This window comes from Pseudochaenichthys georgianus, chromosome 19 (assembly GCF_902827115.2).
Source record: "Pseudochaenichthys georgianus chromosome 19, fPseGeo1.2, whole genome shotgun sequence".
Taxonomy (NCBI): Eukaryota; Metazoa; Chordata; class Actinopteri; order Perciformes; family Channichthyidae; genus Pseudochaenichthys; species Pseudochaenichthys georgianus.
This window is the reverse complement of record NC_047521.1, coordinates 23,959,574-23,980,802: the sequence shown is the minus strand read 5'-3', so window position 1 is coordinate 23,980,802 and position 21,229 is coordinate 23,959,574. Positions and strand designations below refer to the sequence as shown.

General features: G+C 40.2%; 2 protein-coding genes across 4 annotated transcripts; both read left to right on the top strand.

The window, feature by feature from the left end:
* The first annotated feature begins 1,309 nt into the window (after positions 1-1,309).
* Positions 1,310-6,156, top strand: pvalb9 (parvalbumin 9). Of its 2 annotated transcripts, none has more exons than XM_034108140.2 (5): positions 1,310-1,516; positions 3,075-3,163; positions 3,665-3,797; positions 4,959-5,068; positions 5,870-6,156. In XM_034108140.2, exons 2-5 carry the CDS (start codon positions 3,103-3,105, stop codon positions 5,893-5,895), a joined length of 330 nt encoding a protein of 109 aa, XP_033964031.1. In that variant the 5' UTR covers positions 1,310-1,516; positions 3,075-3,102; the 3' UTR covers positions 5,896-6,156. The 2 variants fall into 2 exon arrangements, with proteins under 2 accessions (XP_033964031.1, XP_033964029.1); XM_034108138.2 differs by having other exon boundaries at positions 1,312-1,516; positions 3,096-3,163.
* Positions 6,157-7,655: 1,499 nt separating this feature from the next.
* On the top strand, positions 7,656-21,020 carry ccz1 (CCZ1 homolog, vacuolar protein trafficking and biogenesis associated). 2 transcript variants are annotated; one of them, XM_034107642.2, is made up of 18 exons: positions 7,656-7,901; positions 9,489-9,541; positions 9,653-9,728; positions 9,818-9,914; positions 10,008-10,105; positions 10,464-10,557; positions 10,669-10,749; positions 10,837-10,884; positions 11,433-11,516; positions 12,030-12,205; positions 12,624-12,705; positions 13,494-13,555; positions 15,185-15,296; positions 15,541-15,574; positions 16,381-16,498; positions 18,666-18,824; positions 20,189-20,316; positions 20,421-21,020. In XM_034107642.2, the coding sequence occupies exons 3-18, from the start codon at positions 9,715-9,717 to the stop codon at positions 20,474-20,476; spliced, it is 1,443 nt and encodes a 480-aa protein (XP_033963533.1). In that variant the 5' UTR covers positions 7,656-7,901; positions 9,489-9,541; positions 9,653-9,714; the 3' UTR covers positions 20,477-21,020. The 2 variants fall into 2 exon arrangements, with proteins under 2 accessions (XP_033963533.1, XP_033963532.1); XM_034107641.2 differs by lacking the exon at positions 9,489-9,541 and having other exon boundaries at positions 7,658-7,901.
* The last annotated feature ends 209 nt before the right edge of the window (positions 21,021-21,229 follow it).

The window sequence follows — 21,229 nt, the reverse complement described above, 5'->3', positions numbered from 1 at the left end:
TAATTCTTCTTGGGATGTCCTAAGTGAGGATGTCTCTGCATTGAAGTGCAGCAGCCACACGATGGCGCCTCTGATCCGTCATCAAGTCACAAGGAAGGCTCTCAGTTCTTTTAAGGGTTTACATTGCCAGCTTTGTGTTTTCTTAGCTCCACTTGAGTCCAGTAGTTCAATTTCTAGTACAACAAGGGGCTTTGGACAAATAAAAGTGCCGTCGCTCACAAAGTGTTAAGTCAGCTTCAGTGCATGGTACTACCTTTGAGAATAACGAGATGTATTCCCCTGGTTCTCGTTACAAAAAGGCCTCCCCTCTGTGATAATGGCATTAGTGCTGTTGTGCTGATTGTTTGAATGATTCCTCTTTGCAGACAACAAACTCAGAGTGGACAGTTCTCATGGAGATCAGATGCAAACCTTGAAAACATCAACAATAAAAAAAACTTCCACACACAACCCCTCAACGTATAGTAGCTCAGGTGTGTGTGCATGTGTGTGTAGATGAAGAAGAAGTCATAATACAGGAAATTGATCACGTATCTAACACTCATAAGTGAATTCAGAATGGTTTGAGCTTATATAATTGCATTTTTTTTTTTAAATACAAATACTTCTTTGACATTTTTGTAATCAGGGAAAACAGAAACATTAATAATAACAATGATAAAAAATAAAATAATAAAAATACTGTTATTATTTCTTTATTTGTAATATTATTGTAATTATTTTGTACTATTATTTTGTATTTTTTTAAGTTTATTTCTCTAAATATTTTTTTTATTTTCTGTTCTAAACTGGATTGCCATAAGAACAAATCATGTACTTTAAACCTGAACACACATCTGTAAGTGAAACATGTACATGTGTTGTATTAACCTGTATTGTCACGAATATGAAGTAGATTTATCAGGAAGTTCTTTTAGACGGTTCTGCTCTTAATAAATGATTTCCTGTTGTTCATCTTCCTCTGGAATAGGATCCTACATTGTTTGTGTTTGAACAGGTTTTCAGGTCAAATGTCACCATACGTTCCCAAAAACAGTGAGGTTTGGAGTCCTTTATCTTTCCCCGACTAAGCTGGTGATATCAGTGTGATACAAAATGTCTCTGGTGAGCCCTAAGAAGATTTATAACCCGCTGCTCTGGGCATCTGAATTTAGGAGATTATTCAGAATAAAACCAAAGAGAGAAAGGAGGTCTGATTAAATTTGAGATGTGGTTAATCTTCCACACATGCACCTGCTGACAGAAAGCAGAGTTTTATGACATCAGAGAGGGACACAGAGAGAAGTGTGCAGCGGAGAGGCAGTGAAGGTTAATTGGGCAGGTGAGGAACTCGAGAAGGAGGCGGCGGCTGGGGGAACATTTGATACGCACACAGGTTGGAAACTCAAGCATCCTTCAGTGCATCCACCCCTGAGTATATAAGAGAGAGGCAGCTGTCAGCGACTCCACAAAGCCTTATCTCTCCATCTGCTGCTGCTGCTCGGTCTGGACGCTTAGCAACGCTCTGCACACAGCGGTGAGTCCAGATGTGCTACCTGCTGAGGAGGCATTGACTTTCATTCCTTTATTTGTTATTTTTGCAAGTTGTATGCATGCTTATGATTGTCTGAACTTCTTTGTAAGCTAAAAACGGAAGGGTTGCAACTAAATTACCCAAGCTATCTACTGAAGGGACAAAGGGATGGATTATTGAATTGATAAAAAAAAGTGTTTTTAATGCTTTTTGGTCAATATTAGGATTTGTTCTCAGCTCACTAATCCTTTATTTCTATAAGACATTCCTGTAAAATGATAAACCGACTAGATTATACTTCCTCAATTTAAGCTAATGTGATGGGGGAAAAGCATAGTATTAATATAATGAGACAGCTTAATATCTCAAATAATATTTGTTATTTCGTGAAAAGTTACTTATTGTTTTGCGATACTGCGTCATTATTTGAGATAATAACTCATTATTTCGATAATTTCCCTCGTTTTGAACGCTTTTTCAATTACTACGTTTTTATCTTTTTAGCCACCATATATTTGAACTCTTAAGTATTTGAGTGACTGTACTCAAATGATTACAGAGTTTGCAGATTGGTTGCATGACATTTCAAGGCTCAAGGTTTTTTATTTTGTCATACGAACATAGCTACAGTGTAGTAATGCCGATGAAAATCTTAGGTCACAGGCTTGTCCAACAGTGCAACAAAATAAAACAGATAAACAGAAAAATATAGTGCAAGTAAATAGTAAATACAAAAAGAAAAATAGTTTAGAAAAGTGAAATATTGCAATAAGAGTCTATATGCAAGTTATTGGAATGATATATTAGAGAAATAGATAAATAATTACGAGCAGATGAATGTTGTACAGTTTTACTTTCAAGAAAGAGCAGTGTATAATTGTTTAAAGAGCAGGAGAGGATGTTTCAACATTCTCTGATTCTATATGTATTTATTTGTAAATATTGTACGAAGGCAAACATATGTTATGAGAAGGGACCACATGATAATGACACTGTCAAGGGTTTTACATTTGTCTCCATATAATCGAATATAAGCTCACCCCCACCTCTCACCCAAATCATTTTCATACAGTCCCCAGGTGCCAATTATCCTGCACAGCCTTGCAAATCCAATTTAAGCGCAGCAAATAACATCAGTAATTATGAGGCGCCAGGGGAAATACAACCAGGAAGCCTAATGAATCACACATAGCCCATAACGTAATTATTATGACTTTATAAAAAGGAAAACACACTGGTAGCAAAGAGTATATTCTTTAAACATGTGAGCTGTATTTTCACTTTATTCCATTCTCCTTTTCCTGGAAACTTCAGCATTTTTGGCAAAAACCACCACGACTGCAGTTGAAAGGATCATGATATTAACCTAGGTGTGTGTGTGTGTGTGTGTGTGTGTGTGTGTGTGTGTGTGTGTGTGTGTGTGTGTGTGTGTGTGTGTGTGTGTGTGTGTGTGTGTGTGTGTGTGTGTGTGTGTGTGTGTGTGTGTGTGTGTGTGTGTGTGTGTGTGTGTGTGTGTGTGTGTGTGTGTGTGTGTGTGTGTGTGTGTGTGAATAATTTACAGAGCTTTTCTTTGACCCTTCAGGACCAACATGTCGCTCACCTCCATTCTTTCAGCTGAGGCCATTGAAAACGCTGTCAAGGACTGTCAAGGTAGCATCTCCTCTCTCTCTCTCTCACACACACACACACTGCCTGCCTGCCTTACCCATTTTTTAAGCCACTTATTATTCATAGATGTGCCATGCGCAAGCAAATTATGCTGAATCCACAACTTCAGAATTAAGATAATAGCTTTATCTTTAACTTACTAAAGCCAAACTTAATTATAATAAAATGCACAATAATTCCCAACCACAAATGATTAATCAACCTACTTCTAATCGGAGTCAAGAGTGAGATCTTATTATCTTGGCTGTATTGTTCTCATATTGTACATTATCTTCTCCACTAAAGCCATAGAAAGCTTAGACTGCATTTCCAAGGGTTTTCAATTTCCTGTGTCCTGGATTTAAAAGATAAAAACACAGGTTGAAAATCTCCCACCTGGACTGCAGCCATGTGTTTAATCTCCATATCAGCTTCCACCCTGCTGAACCGTCAGCTATTTATTTTTTTTAAGTCTAGGGTTGTGTTTGACTTTGTGTTTTGCAGCTCCGGATTCATTCTGCTACAAAAAGTTCTTCAAGCTGTGTGGCCTGTCCTCAAAGACGCCCCAGGAAGTCAAAGATGTCTTCCAGATCCTCGACGAGGACAACAGCGGCTTCATCGAGGAGTCTGAGCTCAAGTGTGTGAAACATAGATTTGGGATGTATGATGATGATGTAATACACTAACCATTGATTACCTTCTGATTATGTAATGCATTGGTGCCTTAATTCACAAAAATGCACTGGAAATAATTATATGTCTTCCTCTATCCAAAAGGTTTCTTCAACTAACGTCATTTTCAGATTCAATCATTGACAAAGTTCCTGACCTAGACCCTACTTCCTCAGGAAATGTGTGTGTGTGTGTGTGTCTGACAGAAAGAAGGATTTAGTACATGACGTCACAGTGGTATGATTGGGATGGCACCATTAAGCTGCCCACAATGAGCAAAGCATGTTATTGCCGCAGTGTTTCTCAAACTTTTTCATTCCAAGGACCACTTAACCAATAAAAAATCACTCGCGGACCACCTAACTCCACAAATATCAAAAAACACATCGTTTTTCTAGAACAGATTACAAATCGCCTGAAAATGGTACAAACAAGTGGCAGCATGTGTGAGGAAGGTGTTCCCCTGGGCTATATCATGCAATCAAAACTTAAACTTAACCTCGCTCCATTGCGGAGATATTCCCGCGAGAGTGCGGAAAACTGAAATGTATTTATTTATTTCAAATGTGAAATGTTACCAATATACTCACGGACCACTAGGGGCGCTCACGGACCACCAGTGGTCCGCGGACCACACTTTGAGAAGCACTGCGCTTAGTGTTATGTTATTCAACCGTAAAGGTCGACACAAGCCGTGCATTTAGGGATAAGGTGGCATGATAAGAGGAAAATATGGGATATGGGTAATGATAAGGATATCGTTTGCTAAAATGACTATGCTGATAAAATAGCACAAATTGTTTTTCTTCAAAAAATAGATAAAAGAAAAGTAATTTCAAACCATCTTTTATCCAACAATGTTAACTGAACAGAGAGGCACACCAGAAAAAGTATATTGGCTACTACTTTCTTTCAACTTACTCAAAGTGTGTGTGTGTGTGTGTGTGTGTGTGTGTGTGTGTGTGTGTGTGTGTGTGTGTGTGTGTGTGTGTGTGTGTGTGTGTGTGTGTGTGTGTGTGTGTGTGTGTGTGTGTGTGTGTGTGTGTGTGTGTTTGTGTGTGTGTGTGTGTGTGTGTGTGTGTGTGTGTGTGTGTGTGTGTGTGTGTGTGTGTGTGTGTGTGTGTAGGTTCTTCCTGCAGCGGTTTGTCCCCGGGGCGCGGACACTGAGCGAGGCAGAAACCAAGACCTTAATCTCAGCAGCTGATGATGACAGTGACGGCAGAATTGGAGCAGAGGGTCGGTGTCTGATTCCTCAGATTGCATTCACACAAACTCATGATGCAGGCAGGAGTTATCTCATTAGTTGGAATTCTTTGTTTAAGTCAAACAGAGACATCTTTTTTGAATGCAACTTAGAGCACTTGTTACCTGGACATTCTGAGAGACATCTGTCCAAATGTTACGATTTACTTTATTCACATTGACGAAACATGCTAGAAAACATTGCATTAATTTGACCCTTTACTTTTAACTCTTGTAATACAATTGGGTGAGAATTTACATGTGAACGTAGTATAGCTAGTCTTTTGTTAGATAAAATACAATGAGACTTTGGACATCTTGAATCATTCCTGATGCGAAACATTTTTTGGATTGAATGTTAACACTGTGTACTGTTTCCTAACAGTAAGACTGACCAAGAATAACAGGCATAACTGCATTAGCATTGCTTATCATGATCAGTTTAAATACGTGCGCATCGTAATAGCAGCTAGTGTGTGTGATCTGATTAAATCTTCATTATAAGATGTGTTAGACTTTTAAACTATAGGTTTATAGACATACTGTTGTTTGTACTGAAGCATTGTTACTTTGGAGGTCAGAGATACAGCTCTTATTTCTTTCTTTAACGTTTGTTACCAACAGTGAGTACTTCAGATGTTTTTTCCAATCCTACAGTTACCAACAAAATCTGAGTTTAGCTGTCTTACATAATAGGATAAAGGATTTGGACAATCCAAAAATGTGGCCCATTGCATTCAGTGATGATTTGTGCATGTGATTAAGGTCCGTTTTAACATGCCTTTCGTCCTGTAGAGTTCCTGACCATGGTGCAGTCCTGAGTTTTTCCCTTGAAAACAGCTCAAGCCTTCAGGTCTGCAGCCCTCTCCTCACCTCTGGAGTCGAAAGATCCCAGCTTCCACTCCCAGTGATTTATTTTGTTTTCTACTAAATTATGTGTGGCCTAATTGTTTTTCCAGACACTGTGTCCAGTTAAAGACAACAGACTGTCAATGTGTCTTTTCCCACTTGGAAAACACCGTGCATACCCCACCTCTGTCAATGAATGAGATGAATAAACGTGTGGAAACACAGATCACTTATTTGTGTTCACTTCTTCTTGGTTAAACAGGTTAACATTATTAAAACCTCACTCATATAATACGCCATTAACGTGCAAAAAGAATGCATGAATGTACTTAAATAGTAGCTGATTCCTCAAAAGCAGAATCCATAAAAGTGAGAGCAGGGAATAAAAGCATCATAGGAGTTTTCAATAGTGTTGCATTTCTAAATAACACATATCAAAGAAAATGCGTTGCGTTGTGGTATAATTTGAAACAAGGAAATACAAAAAAATGACCAGGTCCTTCCAAAAGTATAATGTTCTTGATTGGTTAACTAATCCAACCAAACAGCACAGCGCACAATAGAGGAGTTGTACGAGAATGTAATCAAATGCAAGTTCAAACAAGAGAAGGCCCAGGGTTAAGTTTTATTGAGACAAAGCAAATGTTTAGCTTGGTTACGATTGAGTAGGGTTTAATAGCGTCACTGTAATCCAGAGTTTAACGTGAGTACTTTAACCTCTTTGCAAACAAGAGCATGAACAACTCCCAATACTAAGAAGGCTACAGCTTAAACCAAACATTACTGTATGAAACCACATCCTTGACTACTGTTTTATTTCATAAAATCAGGGCCGGCCCTCGGAATAGGCAGTATAGGCGAATGCTAAGGGCCCATCAACCCATAAGGGGCGCCGAAAATTAAAAAAAGTTTTTAAAAAAAGGAGAAAAAAAGTTTACATTTCATAACAACACAATTTCCCGATTTTGGATCAACAAAGTACATCTTATTATCTTATACTAACAGAACTACGCCTATATTGCGCACAGTGCCCATAAACTATGCCCCCCCCCCCCCCCTACATCAAGTTTAACTGCCCTGGTAGTGTGCAATTATAGGTTTTAATTTTATATTTGTGTTAATTTAAAATAAATCAAACTCCCAAAAAAACGTACACAGCTTCTGTGTGCTTTTATTAACATTGGAATTTACTGTGTAAGCGGCCGCGGGAGGGAGAGCTTTAGAGAGCTCTCTCCTGAAAGACTGAGAGGCTCTGATAACCTCAGCTCAGTGAGGTAAAGGCACACCTTTATATGATCATTATAGTTATACAAAAATAAGAGAATAGGTGAAAAACAGGTATAAAATACTATATGACAATACAAAAAAGTTGTTATTAATAAACAAGAATACAGTTTGAAAGGAGAGTGATTTGTAAAGTATCCATAAAGAAAAAGAAAATCTACAAGTTTACAGTTCTGTTTCATATGGGTGTTGAGAGATGTATCCATAGATTTCCAGCCAGCTCAAATCTTGCCTAGGGCAGCAAATTGGTCAGGGCCGGCCCTGCATAAAATGTAAGGTTATACAACAGTGATCTTTGTTGTGATGTGAAAATATCAAACGTCATACTGTTGGATAGATTCCCAAAGTATGTCCATAGAGTACAATACTTTAGTTTAGACCAATCACAACAAATGTTATAGGATTGTTGTATATCAAGCTAAATGATTTTGGCGAAATAGATAACATTAATTTGACTTTCTCCCTATAGTCTCAAAACAAAAGTATGAATTTACTGATATGAAGTTGGAACCTTTATTCGTCGTATACACGGACAGTACAATATGTGACACCGCGCTGTCAAAAAGCAGGAAGTTAAGAATGTAAAGTATAATGCGGCATCTCCTCTCATTGATCTCATTTACTCATTATTTATTATAATTAACACAATCTCTAAACACAAGGATATGCAGGTGTTGGGTCTTGGCTCTGTGAGGTGAGTGCTACCTTCGTTTTCTTTCTGTCACTCAGTTTTCCCCCAACGGAAAACACAACTCAATGTTAGCATTGAAGCTAAGCGGCTAACTAGCTGCTCAACGGTCAAATTGCCATAACAACTGTCGTTAACTGGCTTTTTAACGGTTACTGTTAACTGGTTGTACTTGTTAACATACAGAAACAACGCTGTGTTTTTGTAAAAGCAAAGAAATACAGTAATTTGTTACCTGCATCACAGCAGCACCATTCGCAACATCAGACAAGGAAGGACAAATAATAAGACACGATACAAGGAAAACAAACATTTAACATAACATCACTTAACTTATTAAAGTCGTAATTTAAAAAACAGTGAGTGTGTAAAGAGGTGTTTCTCCTCTTCAGGGTTTAGTTTAGCGCGCACATAATTCACAGGCTTAACCAGAGCAGTCACGGTGCTGCGATGAGTGTAAACAACAGCATATAAAACGGCTCGCAGACTAAAACATGTATTTGATACACAGGTACAACGTACTGAATTGTGGTTATTCAGATACTGTACCAAAGGGAAGATAAACATACGTAAGCTTTTCCTTCTCTAAATGTATCTTATGGCTGCTAGCTTACTTACAAGTTAAACTTTTAACAATAAAATATATTCAAAACCTTAATAACTTCTTGTAGTTAGGGTACCTGATGCTGTGGTTTATTTGCATTGGATCAGCAAAACATTACAAATATTTCCCAGGTATTAATGCATTTTACTGCAAAAAAATTGCATTACATTTACAGTTGATTTAACCTACAGCTAATGCAGTCTATTACAACAGCCCTGCAATAATAGCTCCTTCTTACATGAAGCGTATGCATAGTTTTTGTTTTACATTCAACTTTACGTCTTCCTTTTGAATAATAATAATAATGAGTTTCATTTATAAAGTACTTCAAATCCCGAAGGGCTACAAGTATAAAAACAGTACACAACACGGTAGAATGAACAAAAAGCAATACAAAACAAACAATTAAAATAAAATAAAAGGGTGGTAATAAAAGGTCTAGGGAAAGGCTCTGTTGAATAGATGGGTTGGTTTTGAGGCCTTTTTTAAAAGCTTCCACGGTCTGTGGTGCTCTCATGTGGTCGGGGAGAGCATTCCACAGACTGGGAGCAGCCGAGCAGAAGGCCCGGTCTCCCATAGTACGGAGCTTGGTCCTGGGGGGTCTGAGGAGGTTGGAGTTGCTGGAGCGGGTGGTCCGCAAGGAGGTATGGGGGGTGAGGAGTTCCTTGAGGTAGGGAGGGGCAGTTCCATGGATACACTGGTGGGTGAGGAGGGAGACCTTGAATTCGCAATAAGGAAGGGGAGTGATGTGATCATATTTGCGCACCCTCATCAAATCAATCTTTGAGGCCATATTGTGACGCAGATTTATTGTTTTGCCCTATACTGACAATTATCAATCGTATTAAGAGCATGTAGACTATATCAGAAACACTTTACAGTATTTTAGACTGCCTTAGTTTTGCGTAGGACCCTAGGTGCACAAAATGCTCTGAAGAATATGATTTATGTTTTTGTCTGGGTCTGGAAACACCAATTCTCCTTTTCAGGAACTCTGCCTGGACCAAATCCAGAACAATAGTTGGATAACTGATTTTTGGGGGTAATAATCTTAATCCTATAATCCAAAAACAATCCTGTTGGTCGTAGTTTATTATTATCGTCCAGCTCTGTTCTGTTACAGTATGTGATGTCATTTCTCTTCATTCTGCAGGCACACGGCATGCTGACCAAGCAGCCTTTGGAGCAAAGGAAATCCAGACACAAGTTCCACTAATGTTGATGATTAGGTAAAGCGTGATTGTGATGATGCAACGCTGACACAGAGGGCTTTATCTGTGTATCACTGTCCGTCAGCTGTCTCTCTGTGTCGTTACAGTCCCAGGATGGCCTCAGGAATGCAAGAGAAACAGTTCACGGCATCTCTGCTCAACTTCTTCGTTTACAACCCAACATTTGGACCACGGGAAGGAGAGGTGATGCAGAAATGCTAAGCACATGTTTTACACCTGTATCTGTATCTGTTTAGTCCAACTGTTAATTCAAGGTTGAATTGTTGTCTTTTTAAGGAAGAGAAGAAGATCTTGTTTTACCACCCGAGTGAAGTGGAGAAAAACGAAAAGATCCGAAATGTGGGTCTTTGTGAAGCCATCGTACAGTTCACAAGGTGGGTTCAGTACTCTAAACAGAAGCAGAGCATCAGCAGCATTTCCAATGACATTATACTGACTGGGTGCCTTCCGGTGTGTTTATTTATCCCTTTGGCGTCATATTAAGACTTGCCATGGATTTAAAAAGTGTCTAATATCATTGCATAGTTTAATTTGGCGAGCTCTGTTAAAGAAAAACTAAATAAACGAGTCATTCTGTGAACCTGAACTGTAACAAAATAAGGAAATGTCACAATAAGTGGTCAGATACACACTTATACTTATCTACTTTGTCTGTAAAAACACAAAACAGGAGGGTTGATCATGTTTGGATGCGTCTTCTTTGTCTTCACGGTCATTTCTTCTATCTTCCAGGACGTTCTGTCCAACAACACCAGCTAAATCCCTGCACACACAGAAGAACCGGCAGTTTTTCTTTGAGCCCGAGGACAATTTCTGGATGGTCATGGTATCTTAAAGGCTCCAATGTTACGTTACTTGCACAGTATTCAGTCCGCTTGTCTAGAACTTGTTGGATTGTATGAATTTAATCCGTTTGGATCCACTGTTAATTCCTCAGGTGGTTCGAAACCCGATGATCGAGAAACCAAACAAAGATGGCAAACCTCCCACGCAAGAATATCAGGAAGAGGAAATACTTGTGAGAGATACTCATCAACGTCTGTATTTAAGCCATTGAATACGGTCACATCCATTTGTTTCTCATCATGCTCTTGTGACTTTGCAGGACACCGTTTATGGTGCGGTCGTTAAAGAATGCTACAGTATGTACAAGGTGAGTTCCAGGATGCTGCAAAGCAAGGGCCCTATTATGCTTTTTTGGATGTGCCTTGCCTAGCGCTCCAACCAGTGGCGGACTGGCCATCGGGCCGGTACCGAAAAGGGCCGGTCGGACAAATCACTAGCACCCCCCCCCCCCCCCCCCACTGGGGTGTGTGTGGTACAGTGTGCAGGTGTGTGTAGGTGTGTGTTGTAATTTCAATTTCAATTCCCCATTTCAGCGACCAGAGAGAGGGGGGGGATATATCCAGTCTCTGATTGTGTTACGTTATTATGAGAGTGCTCTCATAGGTGCTGCAGCACAGGCAGTATGAGAACAATAAAGAGCTTTTTGAACATTAAAGCATGGAGACATGTCCCAGTAGAGACACTAAATGAATACTAATAGGAACCTGAAAACTAGGATAATATTTCTCCTTTAAATATGTTGCTATGTTTGTATGTTCCCACTCTTGTATACAGAGACCTACACCCCTACAGTACTTAATTTTCAGGCATTTTCAATTAAGAATATCGTCTTAACAGTGATTTTTTTCCTTGTAGCTCTTCAATGGTACGTTTGGCAGAGCAGTGGAGGCCGGAGGAGCGGAGCTGCTCATCCAGAAGCTTGAGAAGTTCTTCTACCGGGTAACAAGTCATTACGTTTGTTTACTTTGCCTACAGTAACTTGACCTTTCTTTGACAGCTTGATTCATTGAAATGGATGCGCAGATAGTTATGTATAAAAAGTCAGTCAAGCCTGATCGTAAATGTTTTCTGAAGGGCTGGTCACCTCTGAAGATATTGACATTGTTTCTTTTGTACTCTCTTGGGTAAAGCTGCTGAGAAGATGCTGAGATATTTCTGCCTGGTCTCATTTCACCTTGGTGCAGCGTTGCATTACACTTATGCAAGAGTATAAAACATTTATTTATAATTAGGGAATACCCTCCTTAAGTTGAACACAGGCTTCCCTCCCCTCCATGTAACCCAAAGACAGAGGCCGTGGTGTGCAGAGGTTGAATGTCAGGATGATGCAAAGCGAAAGAGTTTCTTATACCTCTGCCTTTATTACACCGTAAGCAAGCACCTATGAGGCGGGTAAACTAACCCCTTTCTCCTGCGTCTCTTGGCTGTCCCCCCATATGTTGTGTTTTCCAGTATCTGCAGACGCTCCACTTGCAGTCCTGCGATTTGCTGGACGTCTTCGGAGGCATCAGCTTCTTCCCGCTGGACAAGATGACCTACCTGAAGATCCAGTCCTTCGTCAACCGAGTGGAGGAGAGCCTCAGTCTGATCAAATACACGGCCTTCCTGTATAACGACCAGCTCATCTGGTACACACTTTGTTCCTGCTCACTTTTTTTAAATCCACCCGTGGGTTCATTCCGGCCGCAACCTTACACGTATCCAACGCAACATCTACAAGCACATTGTGGCATGCTGGGTAACAGAGGTGGCTCTAAACACAGCCTGTAAGCCTCTTTGTGCTCCCTGGTGTGTCACTGGCCTTTTGAATAACACTGACAGCCACCTGGCGCTGTGTGAGCGCCGGGGGATTACATGATTTGTAATGAAATGACTTTAGAACAGAGTGAGCTTTGAGAATCGAGGAAAGCTATTGCATTTTGCCTAACTTAAGCTGCATGGGATTCATTAAGGCCTGTTTACAACCCTTTCTGAACCGTTATTAGAGCCAGGATTTGTAATACTGTGTGTTGTGATGATTTCATGTTTTCCTTGTTGGGTCTGCAGGAGCGGACTGGAACAAGATGACATGAGGATCCTGTACAAGTACCTGACCACCTCGCTGTTCCCCAGGCACTCTGAGCCAGAGGTGAGGGGTGGGCAGTAGTAAGAGCTATTATACTCTGTATGGTGGCCTCAAAGTATTTGACAATCCATTTGTTTACAACTGACAGTCACACACACCAAGCACAAAACACCCGCTCGCATTGTGCTGAAGGAAAGAAATGGGGATCATAAAAGTGAATTATTTCGATGAAACTCCATGTGAACTGTGTCGCTATAAAGAAACGTGTTTTAATTGGAGCAGAGTAGGGCTGCTCGATTATGGCAAACATCATAATCTCGATTCTTTGGGTCAATAATTGATATCACGATTATTAAAAAACGATTATCCATTTACTTTGAAAACATCAATGTATTGAGAAAAAAAATGTGAACAGTATGTTTTTAACAGTTGATTACCCTGAACTTTAAATATAACTCAACTGAAAAACCAATTTAAAAAAAAAAATCGTTTTATTTCGACTGCCTTGTTTTCGTAATCATTGCAAGCCATAATCATAATTGTGATTAAAATACGATGAATTGAGCAGCCCTAGAGCAGAGCAGTGTTGCACAACTCATCGGGCAAATGATTGTTGAATATCTATAGAAAGTACAGAGAACAATAGTGTGCGCTCCAAATACTGTGCTTCTCTCTGATGATGGACGGTATCAAACCGTGTGATCTACACACGGTTCTTAATATTAATGACCCAGACAGAGCGTACATGACTACTGGCCTGAACATGAGCTGTGCATGTTCCCTTTAAAGCTATACCACTCTTTCACTTCCGCTAATCATCCTTCTCGTCTGTCATCTTGTCCTCCCTTCAGCTGGCTGGCAGGGACTCTCCCCTGAGGCCCGAGGTGGCAGGGAACCTGTTGCATTATGGGAGGTGAGTCCCAGGCATCATGTATCTGATGCACACTTCAGTGGAATAATGTTATTATGCACAAAGCAGACTCGTGTGTGCCAGCAACATGTGCTTTCAACCCATTGACATCAATGAGCAGTCAACCACGATATTAAGGAGGTTCCTCCCTCGGCTAACACTTCTTGTTGTTAAGCACGCGAGCCCAGGAGTCATGGTATTTATTCATCTTCAGGGGTTAACATCCACTTTATATTCAGTTTCAGTGTACACATGTTACATCAGAAAGTTTGCTCAGAAGTTTGTTGTCTGACAGAAGACTGACTCCTGGTGACATATCACGGGATTAAATAAAGTTTTAAAGCTCCAACTGGATTACATTTATATTTGAAGGCCAGAAAAAGAGTCACATTTGGGGTAAAGTATAATATTTAAAATGAAAAGGTCCATGCAGGGAAAGCCACACCAGAGAGGCACATGTTACAATGGTTCCAGTTAATATGTAGTGGCATCCTTGGAATCCAGGGTAAAACAACAAACCCCTTGTTCAGTTAGTCGCTTATCTTTCGGATCAGTCATGGAGGAATTTAGGGTCAAAGGGTTCTGGTCCCTTTTTTTAGAAAAAAGAAATGTAGCTTGATCAGCTCGGTTTCGGTCCAGATCACACCTTGGTCCCAGATATTGACACACGACTGGCCCTTTTGCCGTGTAATATGAGTATTCATGGTTCCCAGGTCATTATTCCTACCCATTTTGCCAACCCCTCTTACCGTTCCACGAGTGCCACCATGAGGCAAAATCATCCAACGTGAGCAACACTTATATGTAAGTCATACAAATATTAAAAATCCATCCATTATTTGTTGGTATGGTGGACGTAGAGTCTTTAAGTACTCCACATTTGTGGCATAGTTACCGCCCCATGCAATTGTTCTTGAATTAGGCCAACTGTTTCTACAGGATATCTTTATAACACTTTGGATTCATATGAAATGTACCGAGTAAAATCTCTGTGACCAAAAGGAGGAACTTTGTTTCAATCACCTGATGGCTTGTTCTCCAACACCAACTGCACATGAAACTTAAAGGTCCCATGTCATCCTCTCCCGGTTGTCACCCGTCCCCTTGTGTGTTATGACGGTTTGTCTGCATGTGAACGGTCTGCAGAGTCTCAAACCCTCAAAGTACACCCGAGTAAAACTCTAACACAGAGAAGACCTGTCTGCTGCCCCAGAACGCCTCGTTGGACATTTCTCTTTTTCTATTGTTTTCTTCCGGGAACCAAGTGACGTAACGATGACCCCTCCGTTGATTGGTCCAAATGGAGCCGTTAAGACTTCCTCACACACACACACACACACACACTCAATCTTTTCTCAGCTCAGCCGATTTCTCCTCCCTGAGACGGCAGGACGCGGCGAGGCTGTGAGTCGGTGTGAGCACACATACAAACTCCCAGCCAGGCTGCGGGTGTGTGTGTGTGTGTGTGTTCGGGCCAATGTGATTTGGGAAAATGGCACGATATAAATCTGTTCTAGTCGACCTCAACAATGGAATTATGATCAGTGGAAATGGCCATGACGTGGGACCTTTAATATGTATTTATTGTTAGTCTCTGACTCTCACTCATTCTCACTCTCTTCGGTCCTCCAGGTTTCTGACGGGACCTACAAATCTCAAAGATCCTGAGGCAAAATTCAGGTTCCCTAAAATATTTGTCAGCACAGAGGACGGCTATGAGGAGCTGCACCTGATCGTTTATAAGGTGAGGTGGAGCAAAATATGATCTGCTGTTGTCACAGGCTTAATCATTCATACATTATTGAAATGTATTAAAACGGCGATTCGTTTTTTAGCATGATTTTCATAATCTGTCAATTTAATTCCACTGCTCTTTTTTGGATTAGACGGAGTTTTCAAATGATGAAGTGTGTCTCATCATCACATTGATGTTATTTCTAACCTGTGTGACCTTGACTCTGCATTTAACCCGAGCTGCTCTTTTCCAGGCGATGAGCGCGGCAGCTTGCTTTATGATCAGTGGTGAGTGTGCACCCATAGAGCGCCGCAGTGACGCGTCCTGAAACCCGGAAGTAAACTCCTTCCGGTTCCTTCGACAAAACGCAATGCAATCAGCCGGATAATCTCCACATGTCTATCCTACTTTTATCATGTTCTAATCATAAATCTAGTCGCCAGAAGCAAAATGCTAAAGTTATGCTATAAAGGAACTACAGCAGGGTCGCTGCTTCATCGTCACGGCAACTTAAGATCCATATTCAAGCATACAGATTGTAAATGGAACAAGTTGAAGCGTTTGTTTGAACACTTTGCCGGAGGCAGGGACTTGCTTTCAAGCAGAACAGGGCAAACAAACTTAGAGGAGTTTTTACGTGTTTGGCGTAATGACGTACAACGGCCTCGACAGCTTCTGTAGTCCTATTCAGCCACTTGGTAACAACCATCGTTTTTCAGACACGTCAACTCTTCAGAAATCACCAGCTGCTGATGGATTTAATGTCGTAGAGCAAAACGTGATCTTCAACGTGTTTCAACCACAGACCTTATTTCCAGATATTTTCCAAAATCCTACGGAGAGATCCCATTGGCTCACAGGCGAGGGAACCAGAAGTGGTGACATGCTAACTTACTTCCGGGTTTTAGGACGCGTCACCGTGGCACTCTATTACACTGACTTAAAAAAATACAGATAACTTCCACTCCTCTTCTCCTGGTTATTTTCACAGAAGATCTTATATTATTTGGCTATTTTAATGCTAAAATATGACTTTTTCTTCAGCTGATTTCCCATTATGGCTCACTTGCTTCTCTCCCCCGTCTCTTCCCAGCCTCTGTGGAGCTGACGAGGGATTTCTGCGAGCAGCTGGACGCCTTGGTGGGCCCTCAGCTCACTCTGCTGGCCTCTGACATATGTGAACAGTTCACAGTAAACCGCAGGATATCAGGGTCAGTTAATCATCCACCACTTTCACAATCGACAACTCGCCACACTGTGTGAAAAGTATTTATTTTACATGAAGACTAACTGGTCGAATTTTCCAAAAATGTTCTTCGGTTGAAGATATGATTTAGTTTTAATCGTCAAGTTTGCCGACAGAACAGATTTTAAAGCTTGAATGATGCTCCGTATTAATGGAGCATTGTGATGACCTTGCAGTATAAGGGATCATGTTAACATCTCAAGTTGACCCACTTCCTCACCATTCATCAATCAATCATGGCTGACACTAATGATGAATCTCATTAGCAATGATTTCTCCCTTCACTAATTCAATTTAGTGTAAAAAAAAAATCGCATTTGAGAAAATAGAAAAAGCAATGTTTAGAAGAGATGTTCTGATTATCAATCAAATGATTCTGTAAATTGACTAAAAATAAACATTGTGCTGTTTTTCTTTTACGGTAACAATGCCAAATATTTCCTAGCCTTTCAGTTGTAAGAATTTCAGCTAGAATAACTATGTATTTTGTCTTGGATGTAAGTGGACTAGTTTTTAGGATTTTGAGTTCCCTTGTTTTTTATAACTTTTTAGAGTACTTGGGTTTAGGGCTGCACGATTTGGGGAAATAATCTAATTGCGATTTTTCTGACAGATATTGCGATTCGATTTGCGATATTTGTTTTTAAGCGAAGTTTGTTGTAAAATGCGGCCATATCTCCGGCTAGGAAGGTCGTATCAACGTGCTCCCGTCTCTAGCGCCCCCGCAGCCCGAGCTACGAGTGAAATAACTAAAGTTACATGAACCTTCCGTTGGGTTGCTTTAAAGTCAAGCTTCAGTTTAAGATTCACCCTGTGATAGAAACATGAGATGGAGCATTGCTAACCTGACTCGGATGGTTTGTTTCACCAAACCATCTAAAGCTCCATTGGAAGCCATTTGGAAAGGGCAGGCACTTTCAAAAATACTTGGCAGGTGATTGGATCAATCCGTCTATCACCTTCTATCATGGGCCACTTCTGATTGGTTAACAGTGGCTGGTACATGTGGAGCACAGCACTTCTGATTGGTTAACAATGGCTGGTACATGTGGAGCACAGCACTTCTGATTGGTTAACAATGGCTGGTACATGTGGAGCACAGCACTTCTGATTGGTTAACAATGGCTGGTACATGTGGAGCACAGCACTTCTGATTGGTTAACAATGGCTGGTACATGTGGAGCACAGCACTTCTGATTGGTGTGGATGACTGACGCACGAGAAGAACAAAAAAAATTGCAGGCTTTGCGATTTGATAATTGCATTATTTCAAATCACGAAATCGATTAATCGTTCAGCCCTACTTGGGTAACAGTTATTCAATTAATTTAAACAATCAAGTCCTTTTAGTGCTACATCATGAACAGGCAGTAGCAGGAGAAAAGTCAGTGATTCATTGCTGTTTTTAAACATTATTATTTTTTCCGATACGTTGTATTGCCTTAGTCAGAAGTGTACTGCTTCAATTCGTCACAGCAGCCATGTTGTCAGTCTTCAGTGTGCCTTTTGTATGAACTCTGGCAGCAACAGCGGAGCCTATAATACCATTTGATATGGTCGGGGATCTGCTTAGGGGTAACTCAAGCAGCGCCGCATTAAAGACTGCATCCTCTCGCCGTCCGTTAGATTCAGATCCGTCCCGTCTGTAATCCAAGACTGGACTCTCTGACCCGGGGCGATTTGATGGGCTGCTTTTTTAATCACCCTAGTGAAGAATCCACTGAATAAATAAAGCCGTCCCAAATTCCTCCGCTGGCATTCAGGTCTGTGTCCTGATTTTGTAAATTATTAGAATAAGAATCAGCTGCATAGCCTGTATACACTCTTCTAGAAATGACAGTACTGTTGTCAAGCTGTGGTCATATCCGTGTCCTCGGCTCACCTTAACGTGGGTGGACGATGGAGATGGCTTAATTAAAATGCACAGCTTGTCTTTTGTTGGATGTTATCATCTAAAGTGATTTGGCTTACTGTATCATGTATTAATAAAGTGTGTTTACAGGATGTTTGGCCCCAGAGATCAAAATGTATAGGAGTATGTAAACCCAAAAGGGACAAAAGCAGACGGTTGCTTATTTTCGCTTTGTTTTTAATTATTTGTAAATGTCTATGTTCTTTGATTTTGTGTTCAGGCCGGAGAAAGAGCCCCAGTTTAAGTTCATCTACTTCAACCACATGAACCTGGCGGAGAAGAGCACGATCCACATGAGGAAGACGGCCAGCGTGTGCCTCACCTCGGTCCACCCCGACCTCATGAAGATCCTGGGAGACATCAACTGTGACTTTGCCAGGTACAGCAGAGAACTGTCGCACTTTAGCTGTGTTTATAGTCACCCTATGGGCCTCCACTGATCTATTGTTATTAGGGATGTAACGATACCACAAACTCACGGTACGATATTTATCGCTATATTGAAAAATAAAGGGAAAAAAGATTTTACTTGAACATTTATTTATTTTTTACTAAAATGTTCTTTAATAAATAATAAATCTGATTTGTAAAGCATTTTAGTAGAATAGTATTTTAAAGTGTCAAAATCAAAGTGACAGTAACAGACTGGAACCAACCAGTGTTTTTTTGTACCTACTATACTACCAAACAAAGTACCGGTAGGCATTTTCTTTGTGCCACTTTAGTTTTTCTAGTAACTCAACTCAAACTCACTCACTCACTCACTCACTCACTCACTCACTCACTCACTCACTCACTCACTCACACTTGGGCGTTTACAATATCCCCTGCTGTGGACAAAGGTCTCTCTCTCGGTACTGATGTTGCTGGGACAGCAGTGGTCGCGTTAACCGAATATTCTTTATAACAATGACGGAAAAATGTGAAAGCAGTTTGTGATTTTGACAGATGAGAACAAACTCGGAACAGCGCCAACGTTTCCCCGCAGCGAGGCTCTGGTGTTTGCCGTGTTATGCATGCCCTCCAAAAAGGAAATGATATAGTTTCCAAACCGTACGTTGCCGTACAGATCATTGAAATGTCTGGGACTTTTTGCTTTACGCTGTGTGCGTTCCCGCGAGGTGCATGCATATCTCGGTGGGCATGCATAACACGGCATAACACCTCCCTAATTGTTATAGTGACTTGCCACAAATCAGCTTGAAAGCATCCAATGGAAACCACAGAATAGAAATACTTGTTTTAGTGTTAGTGAGGAAAGCACATTTCACAAACAGTGGAAACTAAATAATGAAAAACTGAGTAAAACTTTATTGTTTTCATGGCTATCACCACAGCTGTGTCTGTTTACACATAAGTGTGAAGCTCCCTCTGATGTTTAACTCAGTCCCTTGAGCAGTCATGAGCCTGCAGTCATGTGAGTCCCATTTTCAGCCTGTGGCACGTTGTGTGGTGTTGACCGTATTTATCCCAGTATCACTATCAGTTCCTCTTTGAGTGCAGATGTTGTGTCGATGCTGCTGGTCTTTTTAATTTGTCAGCACACAAACATACATACAGTGCAATTTGTGTAATTACATGTACTTCATTTTATTATGAAATTCAAGATTTTAGTATCTCAAAAAAAGAACCTGTATGTCGTTTCTGACCCAAACCGTAAATAATAAAATGTTATGACTTGACACTTTAAATGTGGCAGTTGCCTTTATGTGATGGTGCTTTGCTCTTTTATCCCCCTCCCAGGGTTGATGAGGATGAGGAAATCATCGTAAAAGCGATGACAGACTACTGGGTAGTCGGCAAGAAGTCAGACCAGAGAGAGCTGTATGTGATCCTGAACCAGAAGAACGCCAACCTGATCGAAGTGAACGGTATGTCTCCACCACCTGGTGACGAGCAAACCTGCGTCATTACACAATAAACACACTTCTTTCATCTCTTCCTTAATGTCCGTTTTGTCTTTGCTCCACCACAGAGGAGGTAAAGAGGCTCTGCGCAACGCAGTTCAACAACATCTTCTTCTTGGACTGATGGAGCTGATGAGACGGAGACTGTTCCCCCACACTAACACTGTCAGAGTTGCAGGGTATCATGACAGCATCAGCGTAATGCAATAATTGCATTGTAAAATAAAAACAATTAAAAGCTTTCTCACCAAGTTTTTTTTTTTATTTAACCTTTACATTTTTTTTATTTTCTCTTGTAATTAAATGTAAATCCAGATTTTTACTGTACTTTAATTTTCTTTGTACATACTTAAAGGATTTTGTTAACTGTTCATTGGGATTTCTTTAGAAACAATTTGTTCACATCATGAAAATGTCTCAAATTAATTTAAAAACTGAGGTGCACACCTTACGCCCAGGTTTCTTTGATCATCAGTGATTATTTTAAATACGATGTCTTCATGTCAAAAGTATTGTGGTTTGCAAACAACTGCGCTAACTTTAAATAAATTAAGAAGTCATTTTACTCGGTGTAAGAAATGTTTTTTTAGGTAAGGATTAAGTAGCAACATCAGAGATTATGTTTATTTATTGGACACATTTTCAGATGAGAATAAAGTTTGACATTACCTCTGTTGTAGTTGTGTTTTTGTTGCCCTTTATAAAACAGTAAGAAAGTTGGTATATTGTTTCTTTGCAGTTTTTTTTGCTTGAGTTTGTCTTTTCTAAGCAATTATGCCTTTTTGTTGTTCTTTTTTGAAATAATTAATGCATCTAAAATATAGGTGAACAGCAAAAATAAATAATTTAAGATTGGCCTCAATTAATTTAAATTAGA